The sequence below is a fragment of the Notamacropus eugenii genome, chromosome 1 (genome assembly GCF_028372415.1).
Source record: "Notamacropus eugenii isolate mMacEug1 chromosome 1, mMacEug1.pri_v2, whole genome shotgun sequence".
Taxonomy (NCBI): domain Eukaryota; kingdom Metazoa; phylum Chordata; class Mammalia; order Diprotodontia; family Macropodidae; genus Notamacropus; species Notamacropus eugenii.
Window position 1 is genome coordinate 680,643,640 of NC_092872.1, and position 26,853 is coordinate 680,670,492.

Here is a 26,853-nt window from a genome sequence, read left to right on the forward strand (position 1 = left end):
AATTGGAAAGCAGGTAGGACAAATATGTATACTTTATTTGTATAAACAAACTATGTATACTTTAAACACAAGCTATGTATAAAATATACATTTTAAAAATATAGGGTATATCTATGTATATTTGAAGGCAGAAGAAAAGAGTAAGAGACAAGGACGATTTCAGGGTGGAGAATAACCACAGAAGAAATGACAGACACAGTTAGTAAGGGACAGAATTCAAGGTATGGCCTTTGGAAACAGGAGAGGCAATTTTCTATAACTAAAGAGAAGCATGAAAGAGATATCATTGGAAAGGCAATTTGTTAAAAAAAAAATATGTTGGAGGCCTACAAGAATATACAAGATATAATTCACAATAAATCACAATAATTAATTATCATTCTTTCTCCATTAAGCGGATGGACTTTGATGAGAGCTCCCCGTACAGCTTTTCAAAGGCATATTCTCCTAATTAACCAGCTAAGCTGCTGCCTGCGTTGACTCACCTGGAGAGTTACATCTTGAGACTTCTTTCTCCAGAATCACTGGTGCTTGCAATTGTTCCAACTGGGTGATGACATCTGGTTTGGAAACTGACAACCCTACTCATGAGGAAAGAAGTGGGAAAATGCTGGAGATGAAGAGTTATTATAGAATTCAATCTCAGCCTCTTCCTCCTTTGGGAAGGGCATATTTGGAAGGACCAGATGGCGAGATAAAGGACAGTCTATATTGTGCTCTCAGAAAGAGAAGGTTGACAGATACATTTCATGTCTTCAAGCATCTGTTCTAGGACCTTGGGGAGAGTTTTTGATCTATAAGGGGACAGGTCAGCCAAAGAAATAGTATAGTGAAGCTATTAATTTCCAGTTCTACAAAGAATTTTCATCTGGGGATGAGGAGTCAAAGAATCCTGCCTCTTGACTTAAAAGGGATTAGGAAAGATCATATCATGAATGACAAACCAAAGCTCAGCTAAGTATTTCAGATCTTATAGCATTTAGCAAGTGAGTAAGCAAAGATGTCTTAAAGAAGAGGTATTCTGACTCATTTTACGGGTGGAGTAGGAGGGAAGATTCTTACCCAGGAAGATTAGGTTCCTATAGTTCTCCAGCATGACATCCCTGTACAATTCCCTCTGAGAAAAGTGTAGTTGTTCCCATTCCTCCAAGGTGAAATCCACAGCTACATCCTTGAATTCCATTGATCTCTGGAATGCCAAAGACATTTCTGTTCAATCTGTAACTATCTCCCCATGTAGGCCTGGGAAGAGTTGGAATCATTATAGGAAGTGAGAAGCATTTAAAGGCAGTGATTCTGACAATGTCCAGGGTTTTAGTGTAATTCAGAGTTCATTTTGTTGTGAAACATTTGCTGATTCCTTACTGTGTATCTAGCACTGGGGCTAACTTTTCAGGGAAGTACAAGGTAGTAGAAATAGTTCCTACCTTTGAAGGATAATTTGCTGAGGGAGAAAACATATGCAAAATGATTACAGAGCAATACAAAATAGTATTAAACAAGCACTAAATTATATGGACCAGAGAGTAAGGTTATGAGGATTCGAAGAGGAATAAAAAGTGAGGGCTCAGGTACTAAGGGAAGATTTTAAAGAGGAATCCTAACATCCTCAACTCTAACCTGAACTTTTAAATAAGTTATGGGCTACCCCAAATGGTAATTAGAAGGAAGACATCAACACCAATTGTAATGATTTTGTAAATAAATATTAACTGAAGAAAGTTAAGTACAATAATGAGAAGATCAAAAGAGACTAAAGATTTAGCAAGCTAATACTCAACCTACGGGCAAAATAAAGAAATGATAGTCAAAGAAAACACCGACTTAGGATTAAAAATTGTTTGCAAAATCTTATGAAGAACACTTCCAGGGGCAGAGCCAAGATGGCAGAGTACAGAGAGCAGCTAAGTTCTTCCAACATTCCCCCCTAAAAAACTTTAAAATAATTCTTTAAATTAAACTCTGGAGTAGCAGAGACAACAAAAGGTCAAAATGAGACATTTTTTTCCAGCTAAAGACAACTTACAACGTCAGAAGGAGAAGTCTTATTTATATCTCTAAATGTGTACATGAATAAAAGAGAGAAAGAGTAGATCAATGAATTGGATATGTAAATAAAATTAGTAGAAAAAGAACAAATTAAAAATCACTAAATTGAATATCACAATGAAAATTCTGGAAATAAAAGATTTTAATAAGTTGAAAGAAAAAACACTGAACTAATCAATAAAATAAGGAGCTAGTTTTATTTAAAAAATAAAATAGATAAACCATTGGTTAATTTGATTAAAAAAAGAAGAAAATTAAATGATCAGTTTGTAAAAGGAAAAGAGTGAATGCACCACCAAAGAAAATTAAATTATTAGACATTATTTTTCCCAGTTACATGCCAGTACAACTAACAATCTAAGTGAAATGGATGAATATTTACAAAAATATAAAAAAAAAAAAAACTGAAGGAAAGTGACCTAGCAGTACCAGGTTTCAAACCTATTACAAAGCAGTAACCATTGAAACAATCTGACACTGGGTAAGAAATTGAGCAGTGGACGAGTAGAATAGATTAGATATACAATATACAGTAGTACATGACCACAGTAATCTAGTGTTTGATAAACCCCAAATCTAAACCTCTGGGGCAAGAAGTTACCATTTGCTAGAAAACTAGAGAGTAGCTGGGCAGAAACTAGGTATAGACCAATATCTCAAACCATATTCCAAGGTAAGAACAAAATGGTTATATAGTTTAGACATAAAGGCAGATATCATAACCAAATTAGGGGAGCATGGAAAAATGTACCTGTCAGATCTATGGATAAAGGAAGAGTTTATAACCAGCAAGAGATGGAGAGGATCACAGGAATAAGATGTATAATTCAGTTTATGTGAATTATAAAAAAGATTTTGCACAAACAAAACCAATGTACCCAAAATTAGAAGGAAGGTAGCAAAGTAGGGGAAACAATTTACAGCAAGTTTCTCTGACAAAGGCCTTACACTTAACGAATGTACAAGGAACTGAGCCAAATTTATAAAAATAAGAACCATTCTCCAATTGATAGCCAAAGGATATAAACAGGCACTTTTCAGAAGAAGAAATCAAAGCTATCAATACTCACATGGAAAATTGCTCTAAATCAATCCTGAATAAAGAATTGTAAACAAAAACAACTCTGAGGTACCACCTCATAACAATCAAATTGGTTAACATGACAAAAAAGGAAAATGATAAATGCTGGAAGGTGTGTGGAAAAATTGGGACAGTAATGAAGTGTTGGTGAAGTTGTGAACTGGTTCATTGCAGAGAATAATTTGCAACTCTATCCAAGGGCAATAAAATTTGCAGACTCTTTGACCCAGCAATACCACTACAAAATCGGTACCCCAAAGAGATCAGGGAAAAGGGAAAAAGACCTATATGTAGAAAAATATCTATAATAGATCTTTTTGTGGTGGCATAGAATTGGAAATTGAGAAGAAGCCCAACAATTGGGAAATGGTTGAACAGGTTGTGGTAACTGACACTTATGGAATACTATTGTGCTATAAGAATAATAAACAGGATGGTTTCAGGCCTGGGAGGACCTATATGAACTGATGCAAAGTGAAGTGAGAAGAAACAGAAGAACATTGTACATAGTAACAGGATTATTGTAATAATGATCAACTGTGAGACATTTAGCTACTCTGATCAAGAAAATAGTAAAAGACAATTCCAAAGGACCCATGATGAAAATTGCTAATCCATCCCCAGAGAGAAAAGCGAGGAACTCTGGGTCCAGATTGAAGCATACTTTTTTCACTTTCTTTATGTTTCTTGATTTTTGTTTTTGGGGTTTTTTTGCAACACAGTTAATATGGAAATATGTTTTGTATGACTTCACATGCATAATTGATATTATATTGCTTGCTTTCCCAATAGCTGGGGGAGGGTTGGCAAGAAGGTAGAGAATTTGGAAATCAAAATTTTAAAAATAAACAAAAAGAAACAAATGAAAGGTTTATATCCTATCTGAAACAAAAATAAAATCTTATGAAGTAGGGTGATAGAAGATCATGAAGAGTATCAGCTGATGAAACAATGAGATATACTAGAGGGAAAAACCTACTCAAAGAATGTTTGGTTAAGGAGTTAACTAAATAAAAGTCATTTGATAGCATTACAGAAGAAAATCATACAATTATTTTAATCTGCAAAGATTTTTATTTATAACAGACTAATTTACATTAAAGACTATGAGACAATAGTCTCATTCTCACTACAGTCTAATAGTGTTTCTAGAGGAAGTAAAAATGCACCATAGAAAGCGCAGAAGAGAAAAGCAGTTGGAATAGATGAAATATACACAGAGGGTGGTCTGTGTTAGAGACAACAATTTTGAAGACCCTGTGGTATTAATTGTTCTGAAAAAATGAAGAAGAAAATGAAGTAAGGAGAAAAAGATACCAAAGGCATGGAAAATATCTCAGACCTTATTACCAAAAAAAGGTGACTAAGAGGACATCAATATCTATCAGCTCATATGCTTATTTTGTTCTTTTAATAACATTTTTATAATTCCTAGAATCATCTACCTAGGCCAAGTAATGGGCAGGTTTTCTTAAGAAACATTTCACAACAAACTATATCTTTATCATCATACAACTGACACATAAGAAAATATAAGGTCTCATTGTGCTTATTGTTCATGGGCTACAAAAATATTTTATCTGGTAGAGCAAAATCTTAAGGTCTTTAAAGACTCTCTTCCAACAAAGTTATGATTCGTTATTTCTTGGAAAATAAAACTAGAGAGAATCTTGTTCAATGGTCCTCTGATTACTGCTATCAAGCAAGAAATTAAATATAGAGATGCATTCTTTCCAAAGATGCTCACCATTGTCATGAAAGAAATTAAGCACAGAATGCAAGTTGAAGGGTTCCTTATACATGGTATAAGGTCCTTTGGATGTTCTTGTTTGTAAATGACATGGTGATCATTACATCCAGTCTATGTGGTAGGATTATCTGCCACAATATGGGCTGGACTATTTCTTTTCCTCAAAGGATAGGGAAACTGTCCTTGAGACTTTATTGGTTCAAAGGAGTAAATCAGACTGGTTGCTCTCTTCTGGAAAATCTTCAGTATATCAAGATAATTCCTAAGTTGTGGAACTGAACACAGTACTCCAGATGTGGTCTCATTAGGGCAGAGAAGCTATCATCTCTTTACTCCAAGAAGCACTGCTTCTCTTAATCCAGCCCAAGATGAAATCAGATTTTTAAACTGCAACTTCTCACTGTTGACTCGTATTGAGCATTGTGGTTCAGTCATTTTTCTGTCATGTTCCACTCTTCCTGACCTAATTTGGGACTTTTCTTAGCAAAGATACTGGAGTAGTTCACCATTTCCTTCTCTAGCTCATTGTACAGACAAAGAAACTGAAGCAAACAGAGTTAAGTGACTTGTCCATGGTCACACAGCTAGTTAATGTCTGAAGCTAGGTTTAAACTTGGGTCTCCCTAAGTCCAGACTCCATGTTCTATCTCTGTCTAAGATGTATGCTGATAGATAAGTTTATAGATTGTCCATTCAATTATGCATCACAACATAGACAATAGGCATCCTTCATCTGTTTTTCCCCTATGTTTACAGCTCAGTCAAACTTTTGAATAATTATGGATCTCATTTATTGATCTAGGCCTTGAAATAGCACAAAGTCTTCCACAAATGGGAACATCTGGAGAATTTCCCTTCAACAGGAAATTTTTCTTCAGTATGAACTCTGTGCTGAATCTCTATAAGAGTAGAGAATAATTGGGCAATTATCTCTCTGTTTTAGGTTTCACATGATAGAAATGATCACAAGGTCTAGGTTATTTCTGTTATGTCTCTCAAGGACTCCAGGATAGTTTTAACATATGCATGGGTAGCATTTTGTTGGAGGATAGCATTTAAGGCATCATTTTATTCTATTAAATCAAATGATTTTTTTATTTTAATATCTAAACAACAAACACAGGAGAACCTTAATTTCTGTCCATTCTTTCACTGTATGATTACAAATATGTGGTCCACTGTGGTAGGTAACTAGGAATACTCCTATCAAGAGTGATCTCAATGCATATGAAGGTCATTCTTAAAACAACTTTAAGATGAGAAAGTAAGCCTATTGTTAAGTTAGTAATCACCTCTAAGTCACCTTTTTTTACGATAATATCTGAGATGTTTTTAAGCACCTTTGGCACCCCCTCCTCCTCCAAATGTCCCCAGAAATGCTCTTTCAATGACCTAAAAATTTGCTACCTCCAGCATGAGCCTCCTTAGTGTATATTTGCTCTACTTCAGCCACTTTCTTCTACTTTGGCTTTCTTCAATTTCACTTTTTTATCCTTGTAAAAAAACATAGTGAGCAATGTGACAGTAGAGGTCAAATGTGACAGCTTCACTGTCTTTGATAGGAGAGTTTATTACAAAATAATGAGTTTTTTTATGTCTTTTGTCTGTGTATTTTAAATCTTCTTTATTTTTGAGCCTGATCTGGGATTTCATTTATGTAGATAGCTTCAATGAGGAAGCTCCCTCTACCAATACAGATAGACAACTTTTCTTCAATTTATTATCTTATAGAGTTGCCTTGGGGAGTAAGAGGTTAAATGACTTGCCCAGGGACATATAGCCTCTGTAGGTCAGAAGCAAGACCTGAACTTAGGTCATTTTGACTTATCCCATATTTCCTCTCCCTTTGACTGTTTTTGCATCTTTACAACTTTTCTCAAGATGATTCTGCTTAGTTGTGTCCCTCATTCTGCCTTTATTAAATTACTTTTCTCTCCAAAGTTCCCTGCTGGTTCAGAAGGAAATATGACTTATAAATATCCCAACAGTCTTTGCAAGATTTAACAAATGAGTGTTTAGTCTAAATTGATGTTGCTAACAGCTGTTATATGTCTCTGCTAAGTAAATCAATAAAATGTTTGGTAATTAAGGAAGCTTTAGACTCCTTAGGTTTTCATGTAATAGGAACTGATTTTCATCAGTGAAACTTGCAAATGAAATCCTTGCAAGGCCAATATCCTTTCCCCATCTGATTCCCATTTTTTGGTATCACAAACTTATTTAAATAGGTCATATTGAAGGTTTAATTGTACGTCATGTCTTTTTCTCATTTTTAGTTTTTCTTCTTACTTTGTATTAATTTTTATCTTTGCTCTAATAAGTAGGTTATCTAACTTCATAGACAACTAATTTCAGAATGATTCCCACATGAATGAGTAACTTCCTGTTAAAAATAATTAATTTCATTTTGATGATATTTTTCAGGGCTTATCTTGTTCAGTCTCTTCAATTTTTTTTCTCAGAAGAAGTTTTGTGATGTACAGGCATAAGGATTCTGTGTAATCTACAAACTGCTGACCTTTTTCAGTCCCTATTCATGAACCACATTTTCCAAGATTTTTTTTTATATATTATCATTTCAGCTCCCCTCTATCTTGGAGTCATCAAGTATCAAAGCATATATATTGACTTACCTTAGAAGATATTATCAAATTCTTCAAGGAACTGCTCAGTCACTTTATTCTTTGGAACAGATATTTATGAAAAAGGTAATTTATTTTCATGGTGTTCTTTTTACAAATACTTTTCATGACTTACTGTACTATAAGATGATCAAATGCTTAGGAAATGCTGCTTTGGTTTTATTTTAACATCAATTCTGCCAACACCTTTGCTTGCTTCACCAAGGAGAATCTGTGAACCATCCTCCCATTTAGCTGTAATTTCTCTTCTATCTTCTGTTTTCACTTACAGGGAGAATGTCCAGATTAATGTCAGTTTCTCTAGTATGCTTTCTCATTGGTTAATAGACAAACCAAATTAGAAAGTGCCCTAAATAATGCATGATTTTTAGCACCCTCCACCCCTGTCACTGTAAACACTGAAGGGGGCGGGGCACCACACAGTTCTGAGGACCGTTTTGTATTCTTCTTTGTTCATGGATTGCCATGGCCAAAGACTCTATTACTATGTGACCAGTACACTGATGAGGAAACCGTACTTAGCTAGGAGAGTCCTCAAATGCAGGGAGCAGCAAAGCCTTTCCATCTTCGTAGAACCAGAGTTTGTGATATGCTGGCACAGATCTCAAGAATCCAGAGTCACCTTCAGACAATGATCAGATAAGTAAGACTCTGATCCCATAACATTGTTCCAAAAAACCTTTCATTTACTTCATCACTAGCCTTAGTTCATTCCGACCTTTAGAGTTTTTGAAGTTAAAATTTTTTGATTCAGGATTCTCTTTTGTAGTCATCCTCTCCTACCTCTTCTTGCTTCCCTCTTCTCTACATCTTTTACAAATCTAAGTTTGTAATGTTTATTCACATTGGTATCTTTAAAAAGATCTCTCTTTTCTTTTTCAATGGAATTTTTCTGTTTGTGTCTTCAGAATTTCATTCTTTAGTAATCTCAAACTCTTTTAGGATAACTTGCCCTGCAGGATTTTAACCTATGGAAGCTTATTTTTTTTTTTTTTGAGTAGCTATTTGGAATCTGCTCTCCCAAAATCTAGCACATACATCAGACTATGCCAGGAATGTCTGTCTTGCTCTATCATAAATTTTAATATGATGTGATCACTTGCCTTCAGGTTTTCATCATTTCTACTTCAATAACCAATTCTTTACCTTAATGGTAAAAGCAAGGTTCAGAAGAGTTTCCCGTGCTGTATATTCCACTTTTTGAACCATAAAACTATCTTCAAGGCAAATTTTATCAACTTATCTTTCCCACTCTTGAATGAATGAATGCTGGACATGTAGGAAAGGGACCCTGGAGGTAGATTACTAGACAAGTGAAAACAATTTTCCATGGAATCTTTTATTTACCTGGGTGGACCAAATTTCCTTTGTTCTGGAACAATGGAAGGAAAAAATATCCACTCAAGCTCTATGAACCAAGATTTCAAGAAAAAGGGAAAACTCCAACTCACCTGAGAATTAACTGTCATGAATTCAGGGTCTATTCTTTCCTCTTCTTGGGGAAGGACAGAGTCCTGAGAAGGCAGAACTAGGGAAGGAAAATGAAGATATGAGGGACACTAGTCCTGTGTGTCAAATCCCACACCAGAAATCTCCACACATCATTGGCCCTCCTTGTTGAATAAAAAGGTAGCAAAAGCCCAGAAAAAGCCCTGATTTTGCTAGGATCAGAACCAAGGATCCTGGACATCAATAACTATAGCTCCAAATTCATCTCTGGAGTCGCAGAAGACTCCAGAGTACAGAGTTCTGGTTTATGCATCAGGAAGCACTAACTGAATGTGCCACTCTATTTCCAAACTACTATGTAATATGAAGAATGTAACTCAAACTCTGTCCGCCATAGTAGTTTCTTTAACTACTAAAGGAAAATTTTCCAAGCCCCTATCCTACTTTACAGAAAGTGAGATCAGTTTGTCAACTTCTTTACAGAAAGTAGCTCCAAAGAAACAAAACATTGACTTTAAAATCATAGTTAAGGTGAGCTAGTGCCATTTACTCAAGCCAAGTGATACTGTGGATTTGTAAAATCTAAAGTAATATCTAAAGTCTTTTCCAGAGACCACTCTGCTTTCTACAACTTCAGTATAGTAGATCAGAGAAAGGGGCAAGGCAGACACCAAGCACTGGGAGAAAAAAAATGGAGCAGGGATGAAAGGAGAAGGGTATAGGATAAAGAAATAGAATAAAGAGTTCAAAGAGTTTTATGTTTTAAGAAACAAAAGTTGTAAAAGTTTTTTGAATTGGCACTAATCTAGAAAAGACAAAGATGGAAGTCAGAAGATCTGTGTGGTCCTCTTAATGTGGACACAAGTAAGACATACAAAGACTTATACAAGTCAAATGATTACTCTGGTTTGCTTGGTTGGGTTTTTTTTTTCCATTTATAAGCTGAATGGCATTAGCCTTTGGAAGGAAAACCTCCTCTGTAGAAAGTTTTCATGATGGTAGACTGTATACCACTGTCCCACATTACTAAAACCAAAACAAGATTATCAAGTAGAGAATGTTCTCTCCTCTGTGGTTTCACACATGTTGCTGCTTATAGAGGACCAAGAAGATACCTGGATTCCATTTGAAGGCTCAAATATTCTTATTGACCTGTGTAGGTAGAATCTCTTGTGCCCTTTTATCTATCCTCTAGATATTTTCCTTTCCACTATTCTCTTTCCAAGCGCCTGCCACCCTAACCCCTCCACCTTCAGGTGCATATTTCTCTTTCTTAAATCCTGAGGTCTTCTCCCTTTCTTTTTGTCAGTCTTACCTTGTTCCTTAAGCATTTGGGTCAAATCCTCTATCAGGTTCACCACCTCTTCCCCATTCTTTGGATGATGTGACTTTACCCAAGTCCTGATCTCTCCAGGCAAGATTGCCCAAAACTGTTCTAATACCAGCATTTCCAGGATCTGCTCCTTGGTGTGAATATCTGGCCTCAGCCACTGATGGCAGAGCTCTCGAAGTTGGCCTAGAGCTCTATTGGGTCCATCTGCTTCTGTGTACTGAAAGTGCCTGAAGTTACGATGAGAGACTTCAGCATCAAATGAGTTTCTTTTTAGAAGGGTTTCATGTTCCTCAGAAAAAGTCATTCTCAGAACCTCATCTTGTTCTTGTAAATGTGGACCATGAGTACTCCTAGAGGTGGCCATCTCCTTGTTCATGGACAATATCTCCTCATCTGGGGGTCTTTATTCTAGAGTTCAAATCTGCCTCCTTTGGAAGGAAGCAAATCCATTCACATTCAGGCAGAGAACCTACAGTCTACTAATTAGTGCTGTGGGCAAAGAGAGATCAGAATTAACTGGAAGATTCCAGAGGTTTCAGTCATACAAACAGTACTTAGGGTCTTATAGACTGTAAAGAGATTGTAAAGACAAAGAAGTTGACAAAGTGCGGTTCAGAGAGTAGTATGGAAGAGTGCTCTGAAATTAATATCAATGATACTTTCAGATTTGGTTCAATCCTCAATAAACAATAGATAAAATGGGTGCAGAAGTGAATACCTATCACTTTCTTTTTAGAGCTCGAAAGTAAATACAAGCTTTGCCTCTAAACAAAAGTCAGAAAAAGCATGGGGATGTAGGAAGGAGGCATGTGAAGAGAGTAGGGAAGACACATGGACTTGGATCAAACCATTAACTAAAAACTGTAATGAACTGCCTTGTGGACTCTAAAGCTCTCTAAAAAAGTAAGGTAATAAGAAAGAACCAATAGCAAACCATAAGATTAATACCGTTTGAACAAAAGCTCATAGAAGTCAAGGATAAAGGTGATCCATAGACTGTTTCAAGGCCCTGAAGAAATTGACTCTTTTCCCGTTAGTCAGTAAGAGATGTGGTGATCAGTGATCATTCAACCAGAGCATGAGTTGGCTGTTTCTGGATCTGCTGTCACTGGATCTTTACTCAATTTTCAATTCAATAGATACAAGTTTGCAATGTAGGAATTTGTTTTTGCTATACTATGCATATTTGTTACAAGAGATATCCCCCCCTCTAATAGTGGAAAGGAGAGGGAAGTTAGCAATAAAATTGCCCAGAAAAGAAAAAAAAGAGGGTCATCGAAACATTTTTAATGCATGAAAGAGAACAGAAGAAAGGCCAGAAGAAAACACATAAGCAGGGTAGCTTTCAAAGTTACATGTTGAATTTATTATATACATAAAAAAGGAAAAAAAAAACAAGTTGCAAGTAAGAAATATACAGTTTCATGGACAATTATCTTTTCTTCTGCTTTATTTGATGTAAGCAAATACTCATTTCATTTGATGTTTGTTAAGTATGGAATTAACATAAAATAAAAGAGATATAAGGCTTCTCCTCCCCTCCTGACACTGTCCCTTAGAGTCCCAGCCTCCTTCCCTTTTTTACCCCTAACCTTACTCACCCCAGGCTGAACAGAAACCAATGAAAAGACACTAGGGCCAACAAACTCTGAGTCCTCTGCTCCTCCAGAAATCCAGCAAGTAGTGCCTGTGGCAAAGCAAGATGAAATTGAAGAGAGAAATGTGAACGAATATTCTTCCACCCCTCCTGGGTCATTTTCAGTCCAATCTTAATTACAAAAAAAAAGAGAAAGTAGGGATTCTAGGCACAGAGGTTATAGCCACATCAACTCTACCCTCTAGTGTTCTCAATTGAATAAGGTGGCTTCAGAGAATTTTTGCTCTCCATTGGTAACATACCTGGTGACTTTGCAGAGTAATTCCCCTCCAGCTAGCGATTAGGGCCTAGCATGATCTGAGGAACTGAGCCCTAGAGGTTACAGGTAAGAAGTATGACAAGTTATGGGATAGTCTTACTCCAAGCAAGTCCTTAGGGTACACTCAGATTTCCATCTCCCTACATTATGAACTTAAGGTACCTGTGTTCTCATTTCTATTGAGTTATGAGAACCCTAGTATCACAGACACAAACTAGGTCATTGCAATAGTCCAGGTATGAAGTAAAGAGGGCCTACATTAGGGTAGCTGCTATGTAAGTGGAGAGAAGGGGATATAGATAGATATAGATATAGAGAGATAGATAGATAGATAGATAGATAGATAGATAGATAGATAGATAGATAGATAGAGATACCAGACATGTTGCAAAAGTAGAAACAACAAGATTTGACAATGGATGGGACACATAAGTGAAGTTGAGGGGATGATACTACACTGATTTTGAAATTTGATAACCTGCTTATAAGAAAATATGTAGGAATCTAATACTTGTACTGGGAAAAACAAACCATCCTAGGAATTGGGAAATGAGTAAACCCAAAGGGCAGATTCTGAGACATGGGAAAGCCATCCTTACCTAATGAGATCAGGCTCCTATAGATCCTCAGCATTATTTCCTTGTTTAGTCCTTTTGAGAACACTCCAGTTGCTCCCTGGCAAAATTCAGTCAAATCTTTGAATATTACTGATTCCTAAAGAAAAAAGGTATTTTTGCTCACTCAGGGATCATATCTGCTAAGTAGCAGTGGGAATAGGAAGGAAAAGGAAGATTCCAGAAATAATTCAAAGGCATAATCCACAGGCCTAAATGATTGATTAGATGTGGGGATTGAGAGAGAAAGAGGTAATCTTGAGGTTTCCAGAATCAATTGACATAAATAGAAATCAGAAGGAAGGGCTGGTTTCTTGGATGGGGGGGCAGAGAGGAGAATTGATTTGTTTTGGATATATTATACTGCATTGAAATCTGTTTCCCTTTAACTTCCACCCACTGATCTTAGTTCCGACCTCTGGAGTCAAATAGAGTAGGATTACTTTATCTTCCACATAACAACCCTTCAAACATTTGAACGCAGAAACCAATGTGCCCCCCATGACTTTTATCTCTCTATCTAGCCCCTCATATTCTGCACAAAGTAGGAAACAGGAAGCGTCATTATGCTGATCATGAGCCTGAAGTTTTGGAAGATATTTTACCTCTAAAATATATACTGAAAGGGGTTCAAATCTCTCCTTTCTTAGGACACAGCTATATTCAAGTCACTTAAAATTGAGAGCCTACTATGTATAAGACACTGCACTAAACCCTGGCGATAAAAAGATGCAAAGAACAAGGGCAGAGACCCTGTCATGAAGTAGCTTACAAACTAAAGGATGAGATGAGACATAGACAAAATAAAACCAAAACAACAACAACAACCTGAAATCCAAATGAACACAAAAGAGAGTTCTACAGAAAGAGCCTCAGATGAGGAGGAAATTATCTTTTCTGGGAGACAGGGGGTGGGGGTGGGGCTCAGATTAGCCTTCATGAAGGAGATGGCACCTTAGATAAACTTAGGTGATGGAAAAAGAAGGCTTTCAACAGAGTGAGATAAGATGGCAGGGAAGTGGAGAGTAGTGTCAATTGTTGTTTTCCCTTCAAGAGAACCAAGACATCAGGTAGGTGATGCCATGACATGCAAATGAATTGGATTTAAGTGAGGAAGGGCTCTGCAAAGTCACCAACCTCACTTTCTCCTCCAGAGCCATCTGGGTCCAGTGGCCAGATATTTATCAGTATGACTGATGATGATGGACTTGGATGCAGTGGGAGACCTTGGCCTTTTTAAGCTAATGTCTTTAACAGATCTCAGATAAATGAGGCAACACCCATTCAGTGATTAAGGCAAGGTATCTATTATAAATACAGGAAATGAGATAAGCAAAGGCAGAGACAGAAAAAAGCTATGAGCAGATGAGTGAAAAGCACTGATTACTTTAATTGAGCTGGAGTGCGAGTACGTAAAGGAAAATAGGATGAAATAAGGCTGCAAAGGTACTGGAAAAGTGAATTATGGAAGGATATGAATGTGAGGGCAAAGACCCACTATTTTATTTTGGTAGAGCTATTAAAAGTTTTTGACTAAGATTATGACTGGATTAGATCTGTGGATTAGGAAAATCATTTTGGCAGCACTATAAAAGATGAATTGATGAAGGGAAATAATGGGGGAAGAAAGATAAGATAAGAATTTAAAAGTCAGATAAAGATCATCTTAGCTAGAGTGGTATCTGTGACAGCAAAAAAAAAAAAAGAGGAGAGGGATGTAAGTGTTATTACATAAATAGGACCAATACTTCTTAGCAATTGATTGAATGTAGGCAGTAAGGGAAAAGAAAGAGTCAAAGATGTCCCTAGGATTTAAAGAATGGTTAAGAGCATGTTGCCATCACCAAAATAGTGCTTAGAAGAAGGAGGTCTTGGGTAGAAGATGATGAGTTTTGTTTGGGAATGTTAAGTTTGAGCTGCCAAGGTAAAACAAGTGTAGATAACTAACAGGCAGCTGGAAATGTGGAGCTAGACTTCCAGGGAATGTTGGGGACAGAGACAGAGACATGTATAGAGGTGCTAAATGAAATTTGGGGCTTAGTTTAGATCACCAAAGACTATCAATACTTCCATGGACAAAGCCTTTTGGAGTGACAAAATTTAAGGGAAAAGAAGAGGAAGGTTGTGGTTGTTGTTCAGTTGTTTCAATTGTGTCTGACTCTGTGACCCCATTTGGGGTTTTCATGGCAAAGATATTGGAGTAGTTTGCTATTTCTTTCTCTAGCTCATTTTACAGATGAGAAAACTGAAGCAAATAAGGTTAAGTGACATGCCCACACTGCTAGTAAGCGTCTGAGGCCCGATTTGAACTCACAAAGATGAATCTTTATGACTAGGCCCAACACTCTGTCCACTGTGCCATCTTGCCACGCAAGAAAAGGAAGGAGTCCACTGAACAAAAGCAGTCATAAAAATAAGGGGGAGAACCAACAAAATGCAATGTTGTGAATACCAAGATACATGAGACTATCTAGAACATGGGTTCTCTATGAACTTTAAAAAAATATTGAGCATTATATTTCAATATAATTTACTTCTTTTGAAGCTCTTTGTTTTCTATTCATTTAAAAACATTATTCTGAGAATGGGTCACAGACTTTAGTCAGACAGCCCAAGGGGTCCATGACACACACACAAAAGGCTAAGAATTCCCAATCTAGAAGTAGAGGGCTGTTCACAAACACAGAAAAGAGACAGCTAGACAGCTGGGCTTACTGAAAAAAGAGGTTATTAGTGACCCTATAAAGAATAGTTTCAGTAGAGTGAAGAGGCCAGAAGTCAGATTACAAGTAATTGAGAAGTAATATGGTGGCTAGCAAGCAGCGGCATCAAATGTAGATTACTCTTTCTGGAAGTTTAGTAGTGAAAGGTAGGTGAAAGAAAAGTTTTTATTTTTCAGGGATAAGAGAACTGAAGATGTTTGTAGGAAAGAAAGGTTCCAGGAGAGGAGGATGGGGAGAAAAGGGGACATTGAATATACATGCAAAGAAGATGATGCAGCAAAGTCAAGGAGGAGACAGATGGGATTAAGGACTACGTGAAGGAGCTAACTTTGAGAAAGACAAGGAGAATAAAACCAAAGGGAAAGAACAAAACATGGATTTTTGTTTATTTGTTTCCATGTAAGAAATGTAGAAAGGAATTGAGAGATGTCACCAGAGATGTATTTGGTCTTCTTGGTAATGTAGGGAGAGAGTCCATCTGCTGAGAATGAAGAGAAATACAATAGAATTATATTGCAAATTTGAGGAGAATGTACGGAGCAACTAATACGGGGTATGTAACCGTACGTCATTAAGAGCAAAATAAAAGAATTGTGCTGTAGTGAAAGATCAGGCGGAAGTTAAATAGTATTAATGAAAAAAAGTAAATAGTATTAATGCATAGTGGATGTAGTATGGCTTTACAGGTAACCTCAGCTGCGTATGGTAATAAAAGTGCAGAAGGCTGATAGTGGGAATTACCCAGCCTTGGGGTTTTGATGGACAGAAATAAAGCATTAAAGCATTACAGGACTGAAGAGTTCATATTGAATCAAATATGGCTGAGAGTGAAGTGAGGCTATGGCAAATGGCAGACTGGTAGCAAAGACATGGATAAAGGAACTGGTTGTTACAATAAATGTAAAAACAGATTTGGAAAGAGTCAAGTATAGTGGCATAGGTGGAAAGACAAGCAGAGTTTAAGATCTAAGATGAGCACTTTTGAGTGATGGTGAATTATAACCACTCCCCAGTTCTCCAGGGAAGCTGATAGAGAGAATGACAAAAGACTGGAGCTCTCTCTTCTAATAAGTATGGAGATTAGGAATGATTTTGTAGTAACCTGCACAGAGTGTACAGTGTGAAGGCTGGTCTCACTTCCAGGAAAAATAAAAGTAAAGGAGATAAAGGGATAGTTCTCCAGTCTGGGAATTACTGGGAAGAATGAAATGCTACTTAAAAGGGGGGGAGGGCCCTGTATTTTTGGCAAAGATAGCAATGTGAAAGGTTTCACAAAATCCAGCTTCCCTGAGAAATATTTGAGCCAGGAGGAAAAGGAGCACCAGATAAACAAAAGTTCAATAAAACCACAGAGAAATAGTTATAAGCTCTCCCATTCACTACAGCTCTATACAAGAATAAAGTCAAAAGCTTGCCGGTGATCTCATGGTGGTGCTGTGGTTCAGTGAGATCTGACTCTTTCTCTATGTCAGGCAAATAGAACCTTAAGCCAATGGGAGCTTCAGTAGTGGACAAAGCCAACTCTCAATAGATGACTGACCAAGGAAATAGAGATAGGGCAGAGATGCCAGCAAGTCAGCTCATGCCTTGTGACCCTTTAGGAGGTATGAAGCTAATGTAACTTCTGACATCTGACCTGTCAGAGGATAAAACCAACTTTTGGTAGACAATTGGAGGAGATGGAGAACGGGTTAGGGCAGTGTACTTCCAAGAGATGAAGGCAAAAGCCAGAGATTAAGTCGGAGGACTGAGCCATGTTCAACTCTTGGCCCAGTGACCTAGCAAGGAATGGGTAAGATGGCAGGAGGGGGGAGGGGGAGCAGGAGGAGTCGTTCCATCTAGAACTATGGCAAGGTTATGGCAAGGCTGTGGCAATGACAGCAGAGGTTAAAGCATAGCAATATAGGACCAGAGCCTAATCACCAAACCCAAGAATACAGCTGGGGCAGAGCATGTGGTTGGATACATGACTAAAGAAGAAGAAAATTCCCAATACATTCAAGAAATACTATGGGTTAAGATAAGCTTAAGACATAAATCTAGATTATATCTGTTTACATGTTGTAGTAATGAAATACTGTTCTTTTGGATCTTTTTACTTCCCTTTGCCTCTGTTCATAGAAATCTTGCCAAGTTTCTCTGAACTCAATATAAAGTATCAAGTACTTAGTATATGCTACATACTATGCTAAGTTCTAGTAATGTAAATAAACACAAGATATTCCTTCCTTCAAAAAAGCTTATATTCTTATGCAGGGGTTAGCCAATTTTCTTCTATAAAGAGCCAGATGGTAAATATTTTAGGTTTTGAGGGCCAGGAAGTTAAATCAAGGACACTATGTAGGTACTTAACATAACAAGAGAGAAAACAAATTTCTATAATATTATTAATGATGAAATTCAAAATATAACTGATTTTTTTTGTAATACAGCTCAACTAGTAAGAAGAACGGAATTATTTTTGGAGGAAATAATAGTTCACTTAATTGGGGTTCAGAGTTAGTGATCCTTGTCATTAAAAATCAACTGCAAATATTTATTAATGTTGATCAGTAAAGAGATTTTACATATTTCATCTTTGAAAAATGTCTTTTCAGACTGATAAGTACTGCCATATACTCATATCAATCCATGAGCATATAATTTTAACTGATAATGTATATTACTTAGAAGGCATTTATAGGATTAGATTAGATTCTTCTTTTGACATTTGTCTTTTGTTTACAGATTAATATATATTGCAGATTATTCACTTCCAATTGAAGATTAGGTGGAAGGTCATCAATTATACATTTAAATAGATTTTGAAATATAGAACTTTTTTATTTGCATCAAAGTTCAAAAAAAATTCTTGGAACTGTAATCTGAGCTTGGAAAACATATCTGCTGCAAATTTGTTTGGGAATAGAGATTTTGCTTATTTTAACTTTTGACAGCATAGGAAGTATATAAAGCAGCTTGACATTATTTATGACTTAGACATTAGCTTCCACTGAATTGACTTTTATTGTTGTTTAGTCGTTTCAGTTATGTCTGACTCTGTGACTCTACAGCTATCAAGTATCTGAGGCTATATTTAAACTCAGGTCTTCCTGACTCCAGGACTAGAACTCAATCCACCGTTCCACCTAGCTTCCTCAATTGGCTTTACCACCATAAAACCCCTGTTTTGCCTTGTAATTTTAGGTCTAATTCATTAAGGAATATTATCAAGTCTGCAGCAAAAGCTAATTTCTAAAGCCATTAAGTGTCCCATAATAGTGGTTGATGGTGGTTATTCTTGGTCAGAAAAAAGTTTTAATTATTGACCCTGAGCCATAATCCATGTTTTTCTCTTCTCCTTCTCCTTCTCCTCCTGCTTTTTCTTTTGACAGGCTGGGCATTCACTGGTAATAAATAAAATGTCACAATAGGGCAATGGGTTAAGCACTGGAAGCTGCTGAATTACGACTGTCATTGCAATTTGCTGAGCAGAAATCAAAATGATAAGATCGTCACATCTGATCTCTGCTGCAACTACTCAACTCCGCCATTGGAGCACAAAAGCAGCCATGGACAATACATAAATGAATGAGTGTGGCTATGTTTCAATACAACTTAAGCCATTCTTAGCTTGTGGGCTTTACAAAAACAGGCAATGGACTGGATTTGGCCCATGGTTCATAATTTGCCTACTTGTGTTCTAATGAGATAGGTATCTGCTGTCTTCTAGCACATAAAGAGGAGCTGGAGAAAAGGTGTCACAGAATGAAAATATTAAGAAGCAAATTTATTATATTTTTCATTTCTTATGGTGTAAGTTTGTTCAGCCATGTCCTAACAAATGGGCAACCACTTCATTTTCATTTGTTTCTTTGATACTAACAGTGTTACTATGAATATTTGGGTATATGTTTTGTTGTTTTTTAAGCCTGTTTGGTGTGCAGATCTAGTAGTGAGGTCAGTAGGTCAAAACAATTTAGTAAATTTTCTTCCATAATTCCAAGCTGCTTTCCATAACAGTCAAAACAATTCACAATTCTAAGAAAAACTCATTAATATGCCTGTCCTCCTATAGTCCCTCCAATGTTGTTTTAATTGTCCAATGTATATTTTTTTCTAATTTTTATTCTTTTAAGTCTTGTATTAATTTTAATCTTTTGTCTCACAAGTCACAGGACTGACCATTCAAAGAGAATCATTTTGATTTTTCAGTGACGTTATTCAGTGCTTGCCATGTTTTAGTCCCTTTCTCAAAGGAAATATCCATGACGTATTGGTGGAGGGCCTGTCTCGTTCTTAATTCTTGAGGCACATTTTCTAACATTTTTCACTATTCTCACCTTTGCCTCAAAATCACTAAGTATCAAAGTATTTATTAATTTAATTTGGAGACCCTCATCAAGTTCTTCATATAATTTCTTCATCCTCTTATTATTTTCAAGGAGAGTGCAATTTGAGAAGACTAAATGTCCCACAAAATGTTTCTTGTTGCCGTTAGATGAACTATAAGACTAACTCTACCAACACTTTTATTTGCTTCTCCAAGGAGAGTCTATGAACAATCATTCTTCCATTTATCTTGCAATTCCCTTGTTTTATTTTTTTTTAAATAGTGAGAATGTAAAGATGGCTAGAATTCAGTTCCTTCACTAGTATATCTACTTATTGGTCACTGAGCAAGGGCTGTTTATTTAGAATTCCAACTACCTTAGTCTCTTGGATGCTTTGGGATGTGGAGCTGTTGGCATCAGTGATTTTTTTTCTAGAAATATAGTATCCATAAGAGATAGTCTAAAAACTATTATTCTTAGCACGCTCTTCCCCATGCTACCACTCCGCCCAACTGGAAAGACACTACATGTTACAAATGTCCATACCATATTTTTCATGTGATGGATTGCCATGGGCAAAGAAATCATCACCAAGTGTCCAGAACACTGGTGTAAAGCCTTAGCTAAGCTGCTCCTAAGAAAGATGATATCTCTTCCCACCCCCATCTGTATTCAAAGCCTTTTCCACCATGATAAAGTGTGCCAAAGCTTGTATTACACTGGCAGAGTCTTTGAGAATCCAAAGCAACAATGCAGTTTCCATGCAACAATGAAGTTTCAGAGTATGCTAAATCCATTCATGAATGAATACTCTTTTTATTCCGTCATTATACCAGTTCCAAATCCATTTAATTATGCTATCATCCAGGCCACATCTCTCCACTTTTCCACAAGGAGTGTATGAAAATTCTTTTCTGAAATCTAGATATATTTTATCCACCCTCTTCCATCAATGTCTAGTTATTTTGTGGAAAAAAAATTAGTCTGGCATAACTTGTTCTTGAAGGAGTATGTTATCACCATTCCTTCTATGTACCATAGGTGGTACTCCTGGCTCCAAAATCATTCCTTGATTTGGGTAGTTCAAGAATGGGTCAATATGGGGATGGGAATAGAAGTTCAATCGGGAATATCCAAAAGGCTTTACAATTCCAATGTCAAAGGCCAGGAGGCACCATAGTGCACAGAAGATTGTAAGATAGAAGTTTGTAGACACAGATGTTTCAGAAAAGAAACAGGATGAAGTCAGGACAAAGGATAATGTCTGGAATGGACAATTATGTCTAGAGTAGAAATGATGTAGTGCTAGAAAGACTGGGCCTAAAAAGTTTCAGATGACTATATCTCCATAATAGCAAACTTTTAGTCTTTTGTCCTCTGGTTGGAAGCTTTCATGGCTAAATTTTGTGGCAAGCTCCACACCCTTTTCAGGATTGCTCATCCACCTTGGATGTCCACCTGATTCACCCAACTCTCACCTGTGGCTCCAAGAAACTGTAGCATGCACAGTAGCCATACCCTGGGTGGAAAGAAACCGACAGACCTCAAATTTGTTGATGAGTTAAGATATCTCCTCCAAGCATGTAAAGACTTTCCCTAAGTGGAATAGGCAAATAGAACAATTTGTTCCAATGGCCATGAAAGCAGCTGAAGCAGGCACTGTGGAGGTTTAGAGCTTGGCCAGGCATCAAAGTTGCCAAGGTCATCCACTGCATCCTAGAACATTGCCAGTAATCTTGACTTTTGTCCTAGACTTTGATGACTCAGGATAAGAGAGTAAGACTAAGGACTTTGTGCAACTCTGCCCCACCTAAATCCAATTCACATCCAAGTCAAGGCACTACCAGTGACATCCTTTTCAAAAATAAAGGATAAATAACTACCTGTCAAAGAATTAAGGGGCTTGTGAGGTGTATTGATAATGCATTTTTGCTTATTGTTAATGTAATTTTGCTTCTTAATGGGAAGATCTTTCCCATTCATTAATAGGCCCATGTGACCTGCTTAAGTCATATGGAAGCCTGAGTCACATGGAACAGGAAAGAGTGGAAAATGAAGAGATGAAGCTAGAGCAGAACTGAGAGGAAGTTAGTCAGAGAGCAATCAGAGCTGAGAAAGACAGCTAGCTAGAGTGAGCGAGAGAACTTGTTTGTGATTTGTTTAAAAGAGTTGGTTTGTGGGAAGCCTAACAGAGGGAAGGCTTGGGGCTGGTGTTGCCCTTTGCATTGTTATTTTGTATGGATTTCTTGGTTACTATGATGGATTTGGCTGTCAGATATTGGGATTTGGCTTTCTGGTGTCTGAATAAATGTTTTGGTTCTGTCTTCCATGTGGAGAGTCTGTTGCATTTCACAATTAAGAATCGTGCCAGCATATTTATGGCCACCACAGGTGCTGTGAATATTGCATTGGTGCTACATGAGGAAGGTTTCATGTATTTATGGTATAGCTAAATTAAATTATCTATGGCTTATTTAGAAGGCAGCTAGGTGACACAGTTGATAGAGTGCTAGGCTGGAGTCAGGAAGACTCATCTTCACGAGTTCACATCTAACCTCAGACACTTACTAGCTGTGTGACTCTGGACAGGGCATTTAACCCTGTTTGCCTCAGTTTCTCAAATGTAAAATGATTTGAAGAAGGAAATGGCAAACCATTCCATTTCCTTTGCCAAGAAATCCCCAAATGGAATCATTAAAAGTTGGACACGACTGAACAACAACAATAATATTGAGAAGATTTTATCCGATGCGATTGTGGGCTCAGCTGCATTCCACTATCAAAAAGTACATTCTTGTTATTCAGAACTGCTCTAGTTCTGTGAGGGTTGAGCAAAATTTAAACACTATCAAAAGTCCATCTAATAACATATAATTATCTACCTTTTCTCTTTTATTTCAGAACTCTAGGTATTTCTTTATACTCCTTGGCTAGCTTCTTCACTTCCTATGTTTAAATCTGTTGATGCCATCTTTGCACCATCTTGCCTATCTGTCCCCACCTCTTCATCCCTACTATTACTACCCTGGTATAGGTTTTCATCACAACTTGCTTGGACAATTACAAAAGTTACCTAAGTGACCTTTCTATCTCCACTCTTTTCCCAATTGCCAAACTCTTCTTCCTAATGATATATCTGGTTAGGTCCCTTCTGCTCCCTACTTATTACCAAGTCTCATAATCTAGTGAGACCTTATTTACTTCTATTGCTTCTTATATTAAGCTCCAGGCAAAGTGGACTACTGCCAACTCCTATATACATCCTGTATTCTTACCTTCAGATCTTTGCGCAAACCATTTTCTTTGCCTGTAATGCTTACCGAATTCTTATCTAACCTTCAAAGTTCAACTAAGTGACCACCTGCTTCAGGAAGTCTTCCATAATCCCTCCAGTTAAAAACCCATTTATACACATCCTACGCCTTATTTAATCTTTAAAAATATATGTATCACATTTTATAGTGATTTGTGTCCCATCCCATTCCTAGACTCAATGAAAGCATGGATTATTTCTAATCTAAACATTTTATCTGTCCCACTGCCTAGCGTATAGAAGGCCCTTAATAAATATTTGTTCAGTTAAGGGCAGAACAAACTTCTGCCCATAAGTCATGGAATCAGAGACTGCTGTTGCTTTATAAGAGATTTTATGACCTAATCTTAAGGGATTGAATCCAACTCCCTCATTTTACAGATAAGGGAACTAAGGTTCAGAGACATTACGTCACTACTCGAAGTCATTCAGTTAATAAGGCTGTGATGTCTAAGAAACTATGTATTTGGGCCTTAGGAGATACTTAGTCCAATTATCTCTCATTTTTGAGATAACAAATGATTGAACCAAAATTCAAATCTAGATCTCTAATCCAGCATTCTTTATACAAGTGTGGGGAATTCTACTTTTTCAGCTATGTCTCGTCTCCCTAAAGGAGAGGTAATAAAATAATAATGATGATAATAGCACTTATATAATACTATTATGTGCCAGGTACTCTGCAAAACACTTTACAAATATTATCTCCTTTGATTCTAACAACAACCCTGGGAGGTAGGCACTTACACCTGAGGAAACCAAGACAAACAAAGATTGAGTAACTTGCCCAAGGACACAGAATTAGGGTGTATCTGAGGTTGGGTTTGAACTTAGTTGAATTTTTGGCCCTCACTAGAATAGGGAATAAAAAAGAAGTTATGTTCATTTATGCCATTTAGTCTTTATAATTTTATGACAATAGCACATTCTGTATCCAGTGAGATACATATATATGAACAGATCACCCTGTTTGTTGAAAGCATAGGAACTGATGCTCAGAAAATGACAGTAACATTGAGTAAATAGATTTTATTTAACATGCCAGTTTTTGTAACACCATACTCTGTGTTGATAAACCAAAGATATAATTAGTATAATAAAGGCATGCTTACTTTGAACATTCCCCACACCAAGCAAGTTATTTGAACATTTTAAAGAGTCTATTTTTTATGGGATAACTTACTTTTAATCCAAACTCTTGCCTCTCTGGGGAACCAATAGAGCTGTGGACTCAGGAGACAGAACATTTCCTGTCATTGGATGTCTTTAAGTAGACACATTAGTCAGTTATGGTAGAGAGGGATTTAAATATTAGTTGGATTAGGGTTAAAGTTCCTTTCATCTATGAAATTTTCTAATTTGCCTATGTTTTTAAAATATTTTTATTCAGTTTTTACTGATATTACATAGGCAATTTTTTTGGTATTCTCTAAAAAAGCTGATGGCTTCAGCAAACACAGATAACTGACCCCTAGAAAAAGATGCTCCATTGATAATTATATACGTATATATTGTTTCCTCTAACACAGTGTGAGCTCCTTGAGTGTACAGTGTATTTCATTTTTCTGTCTTCAATGCCTAGAATGTGTGACACATAGTAGATAGTTAATAATTGCTTGTTGATTGATTAAATATTCTCTGCACATGAGATGTTAATTCCTGCCTCTGATACTTTAGTTAAAGTTTTCTCTCTCTAGAATACCACTCCATTTCCCTCCTTGCTTATATGTAAACTGTTGCTATCCATCTTTTTATTTAATTTTAAATATTTTATTGATGCTTTTTGTTTTTACATCATGGACATGTCTGGGTACAGGTCTTCTGCAACTCCAACATTAAACCCTCTCTTGTAACAAAGAAAAAATATTTATGCAGAAAAAAAATTGATACAGTGAATGGGTGATACAATTACTATAACATATGTAATGTTCTTTCCTATGCACTCATTTTTTCAAAGCACAAGATACACTTAGGTCTGCATTTATCTTTTCATTGATCTTTTCAGGAGCCCCATGAACTCTTTTAAACCTTTAGTACTACTCTCATATTCTATATTTCCTTGTTTTGTTAAAACATTTTCAAGAATCCATATCTTTTCTCCACAATGAGATGAAGGTTCCTCCAGGACAGGACTTGAGCTTTTTTTTTTTAATTTCCCTAACAGCTCCTACGGCTGCACTGAAAAAAGAGCATACATAAATGATTGAACTGCTTGAATGACTGTTCTGGAGAAAAGAAAAAGTAGTCCATTCTTCTGGAAGAGAGAAGCTAGGACAAAGATACTACATGATGTCAGAAAGAAAGGTGTCCACACACTAAGAACCATGTGATGAGATTTCAAGAGATAGAGAGGAGACTTCAACTCACTTGGGATCTGGTTTTCAGAGGCCTATTGACCATTCCCTCCTCTGTTCTTTGCTTTGGGGGAAAAACAGAGTCCTGAAAATATCAAGCTGAAAAAAAGACAAAAAACCATAGGAGCAGTGAAGGTGGAGGTGGGGGTGGGAGGAGGGTGGGGGGAAATGAAGAAATCCCTTCCTGCTGTTGTTTTAGAGTGCTTTGCTGCACATAGCAACTCAAAAACAAAAATCAGCCCTCGGGATACAGAGGTTAACTTGGTGAGGGAGAACAGGATGCTGTGGTCCTAAAAAACTAAAGAGAGTCCCTGGTATCCTCTCAGATACACAAATTAACAAAGGTGCCTATGAACGAAGCTCTTCAAAAAGATAAGGCAAAGCAACACTAGGAGGAACAGTAGATCAAAGGAAATTCCAAAGAGACTCTTTGGAGGTAGCCTGGTATACTTGAAGAAACACACTATATCAGAAGTTCTGGCAATAATTCCTGGGCCTGCCAGGATAGGACTTTCTCTAAGTCCTGACTCTCTGAGGAATCTCAAAAGTTGTTCCATTACCAAAATCTGTTTTTTTCCTGATTAATCTGCCTCTTTTCTGATAAAAGAGAATTTGAGTTTTAGGTCAGGTATGTCCTCCGAGCAAGAAACCTACTTCAAAAGACCTCTCTCTATCTCAGCTCTCTTGTCTTCCTAGCAAAGAACCCTCCCTCTGATTGATACAAGTCACTTCCTTTCTCTGAGAATGACTCATTTTCTTCACCTGCAAAATAAAGTGGTTGGACTAGAATTTTATGACTACTCAGGCACACAAGTGTGTATGGAGCTCTTATTGGATATACGTCATTTTAACAGCACCCACCATATATACTCAGAACCAGGAAATATAGACAAACCTTCCTTCTTCCCCAGCACCCTCCACTGACGTGAAGGGTACCATTCAGGGCAGTCATTGGAATGTGGTTAGTCATATACGTGGTCAAACACAGTCAAAGAGAAGGGTCACAAAATGCGAAAAAATAGGCAATCATACCTACAGATTAGATCCACACCAGGGTCATGAACACTGTCATCTAAAAAGGTCACACCCACAGACAGCCAAGCACCTAGGGTAAAGTACCCAGCTAGTCACCTGACACAGAAGAACATAAGGAATGACAATCACACTCATGATCTCATATATCAGACCCATTCATACACAAATGTGTGCATGGACACACAGAGACAATTACACACACAAATGACCATGAATAATCACACAAATGCATGCACAAAGGCATCACACAAAGTCATGAGCATACACAAACACATATGGTC

General features: G+C 37.0%; 1 protein-coding gene across 3 annotated transcripts in view; it reads right to left on the reverse strand.

The window, feature by feature from the left end:
* Positions 1 to 26,853, reverse strand: part of LOC140521174 (zinc finger protein 483-like) — a 35,889-nt gene that overhangs the window by 7,735 nt on the left and 1,301 nt on the right. The window contains exons 2-7 of one of the 3 annotated variants that reach the window (XM_072635904.1): positions 12,820 to 12,934; positions 11,906 to 11,991; positions 10,287 to 10,793; positions 8,974 to 9,050; positions 1,063 to 1,189; positions 486 to 581 (exon numbers count right to left, since the gene is read on the reverse strand). In XM_072635904.1, coding sequence (XP_072492005.1) covers positions 486 to 581; positions 1,063 to 1,189; positions 8,974 to 9,050; positions 10,287 to 10,680 — 694 coding nt within the window. In that variant the 5' untranslated portion in view covers positions 10,681 to 10,793; positions 11,906 to 11,991; positions 12,820 to 12,934. The other 2 variants (XM_072635906.1, XM_072635905.1) reach the window with 2 other exon arrangements.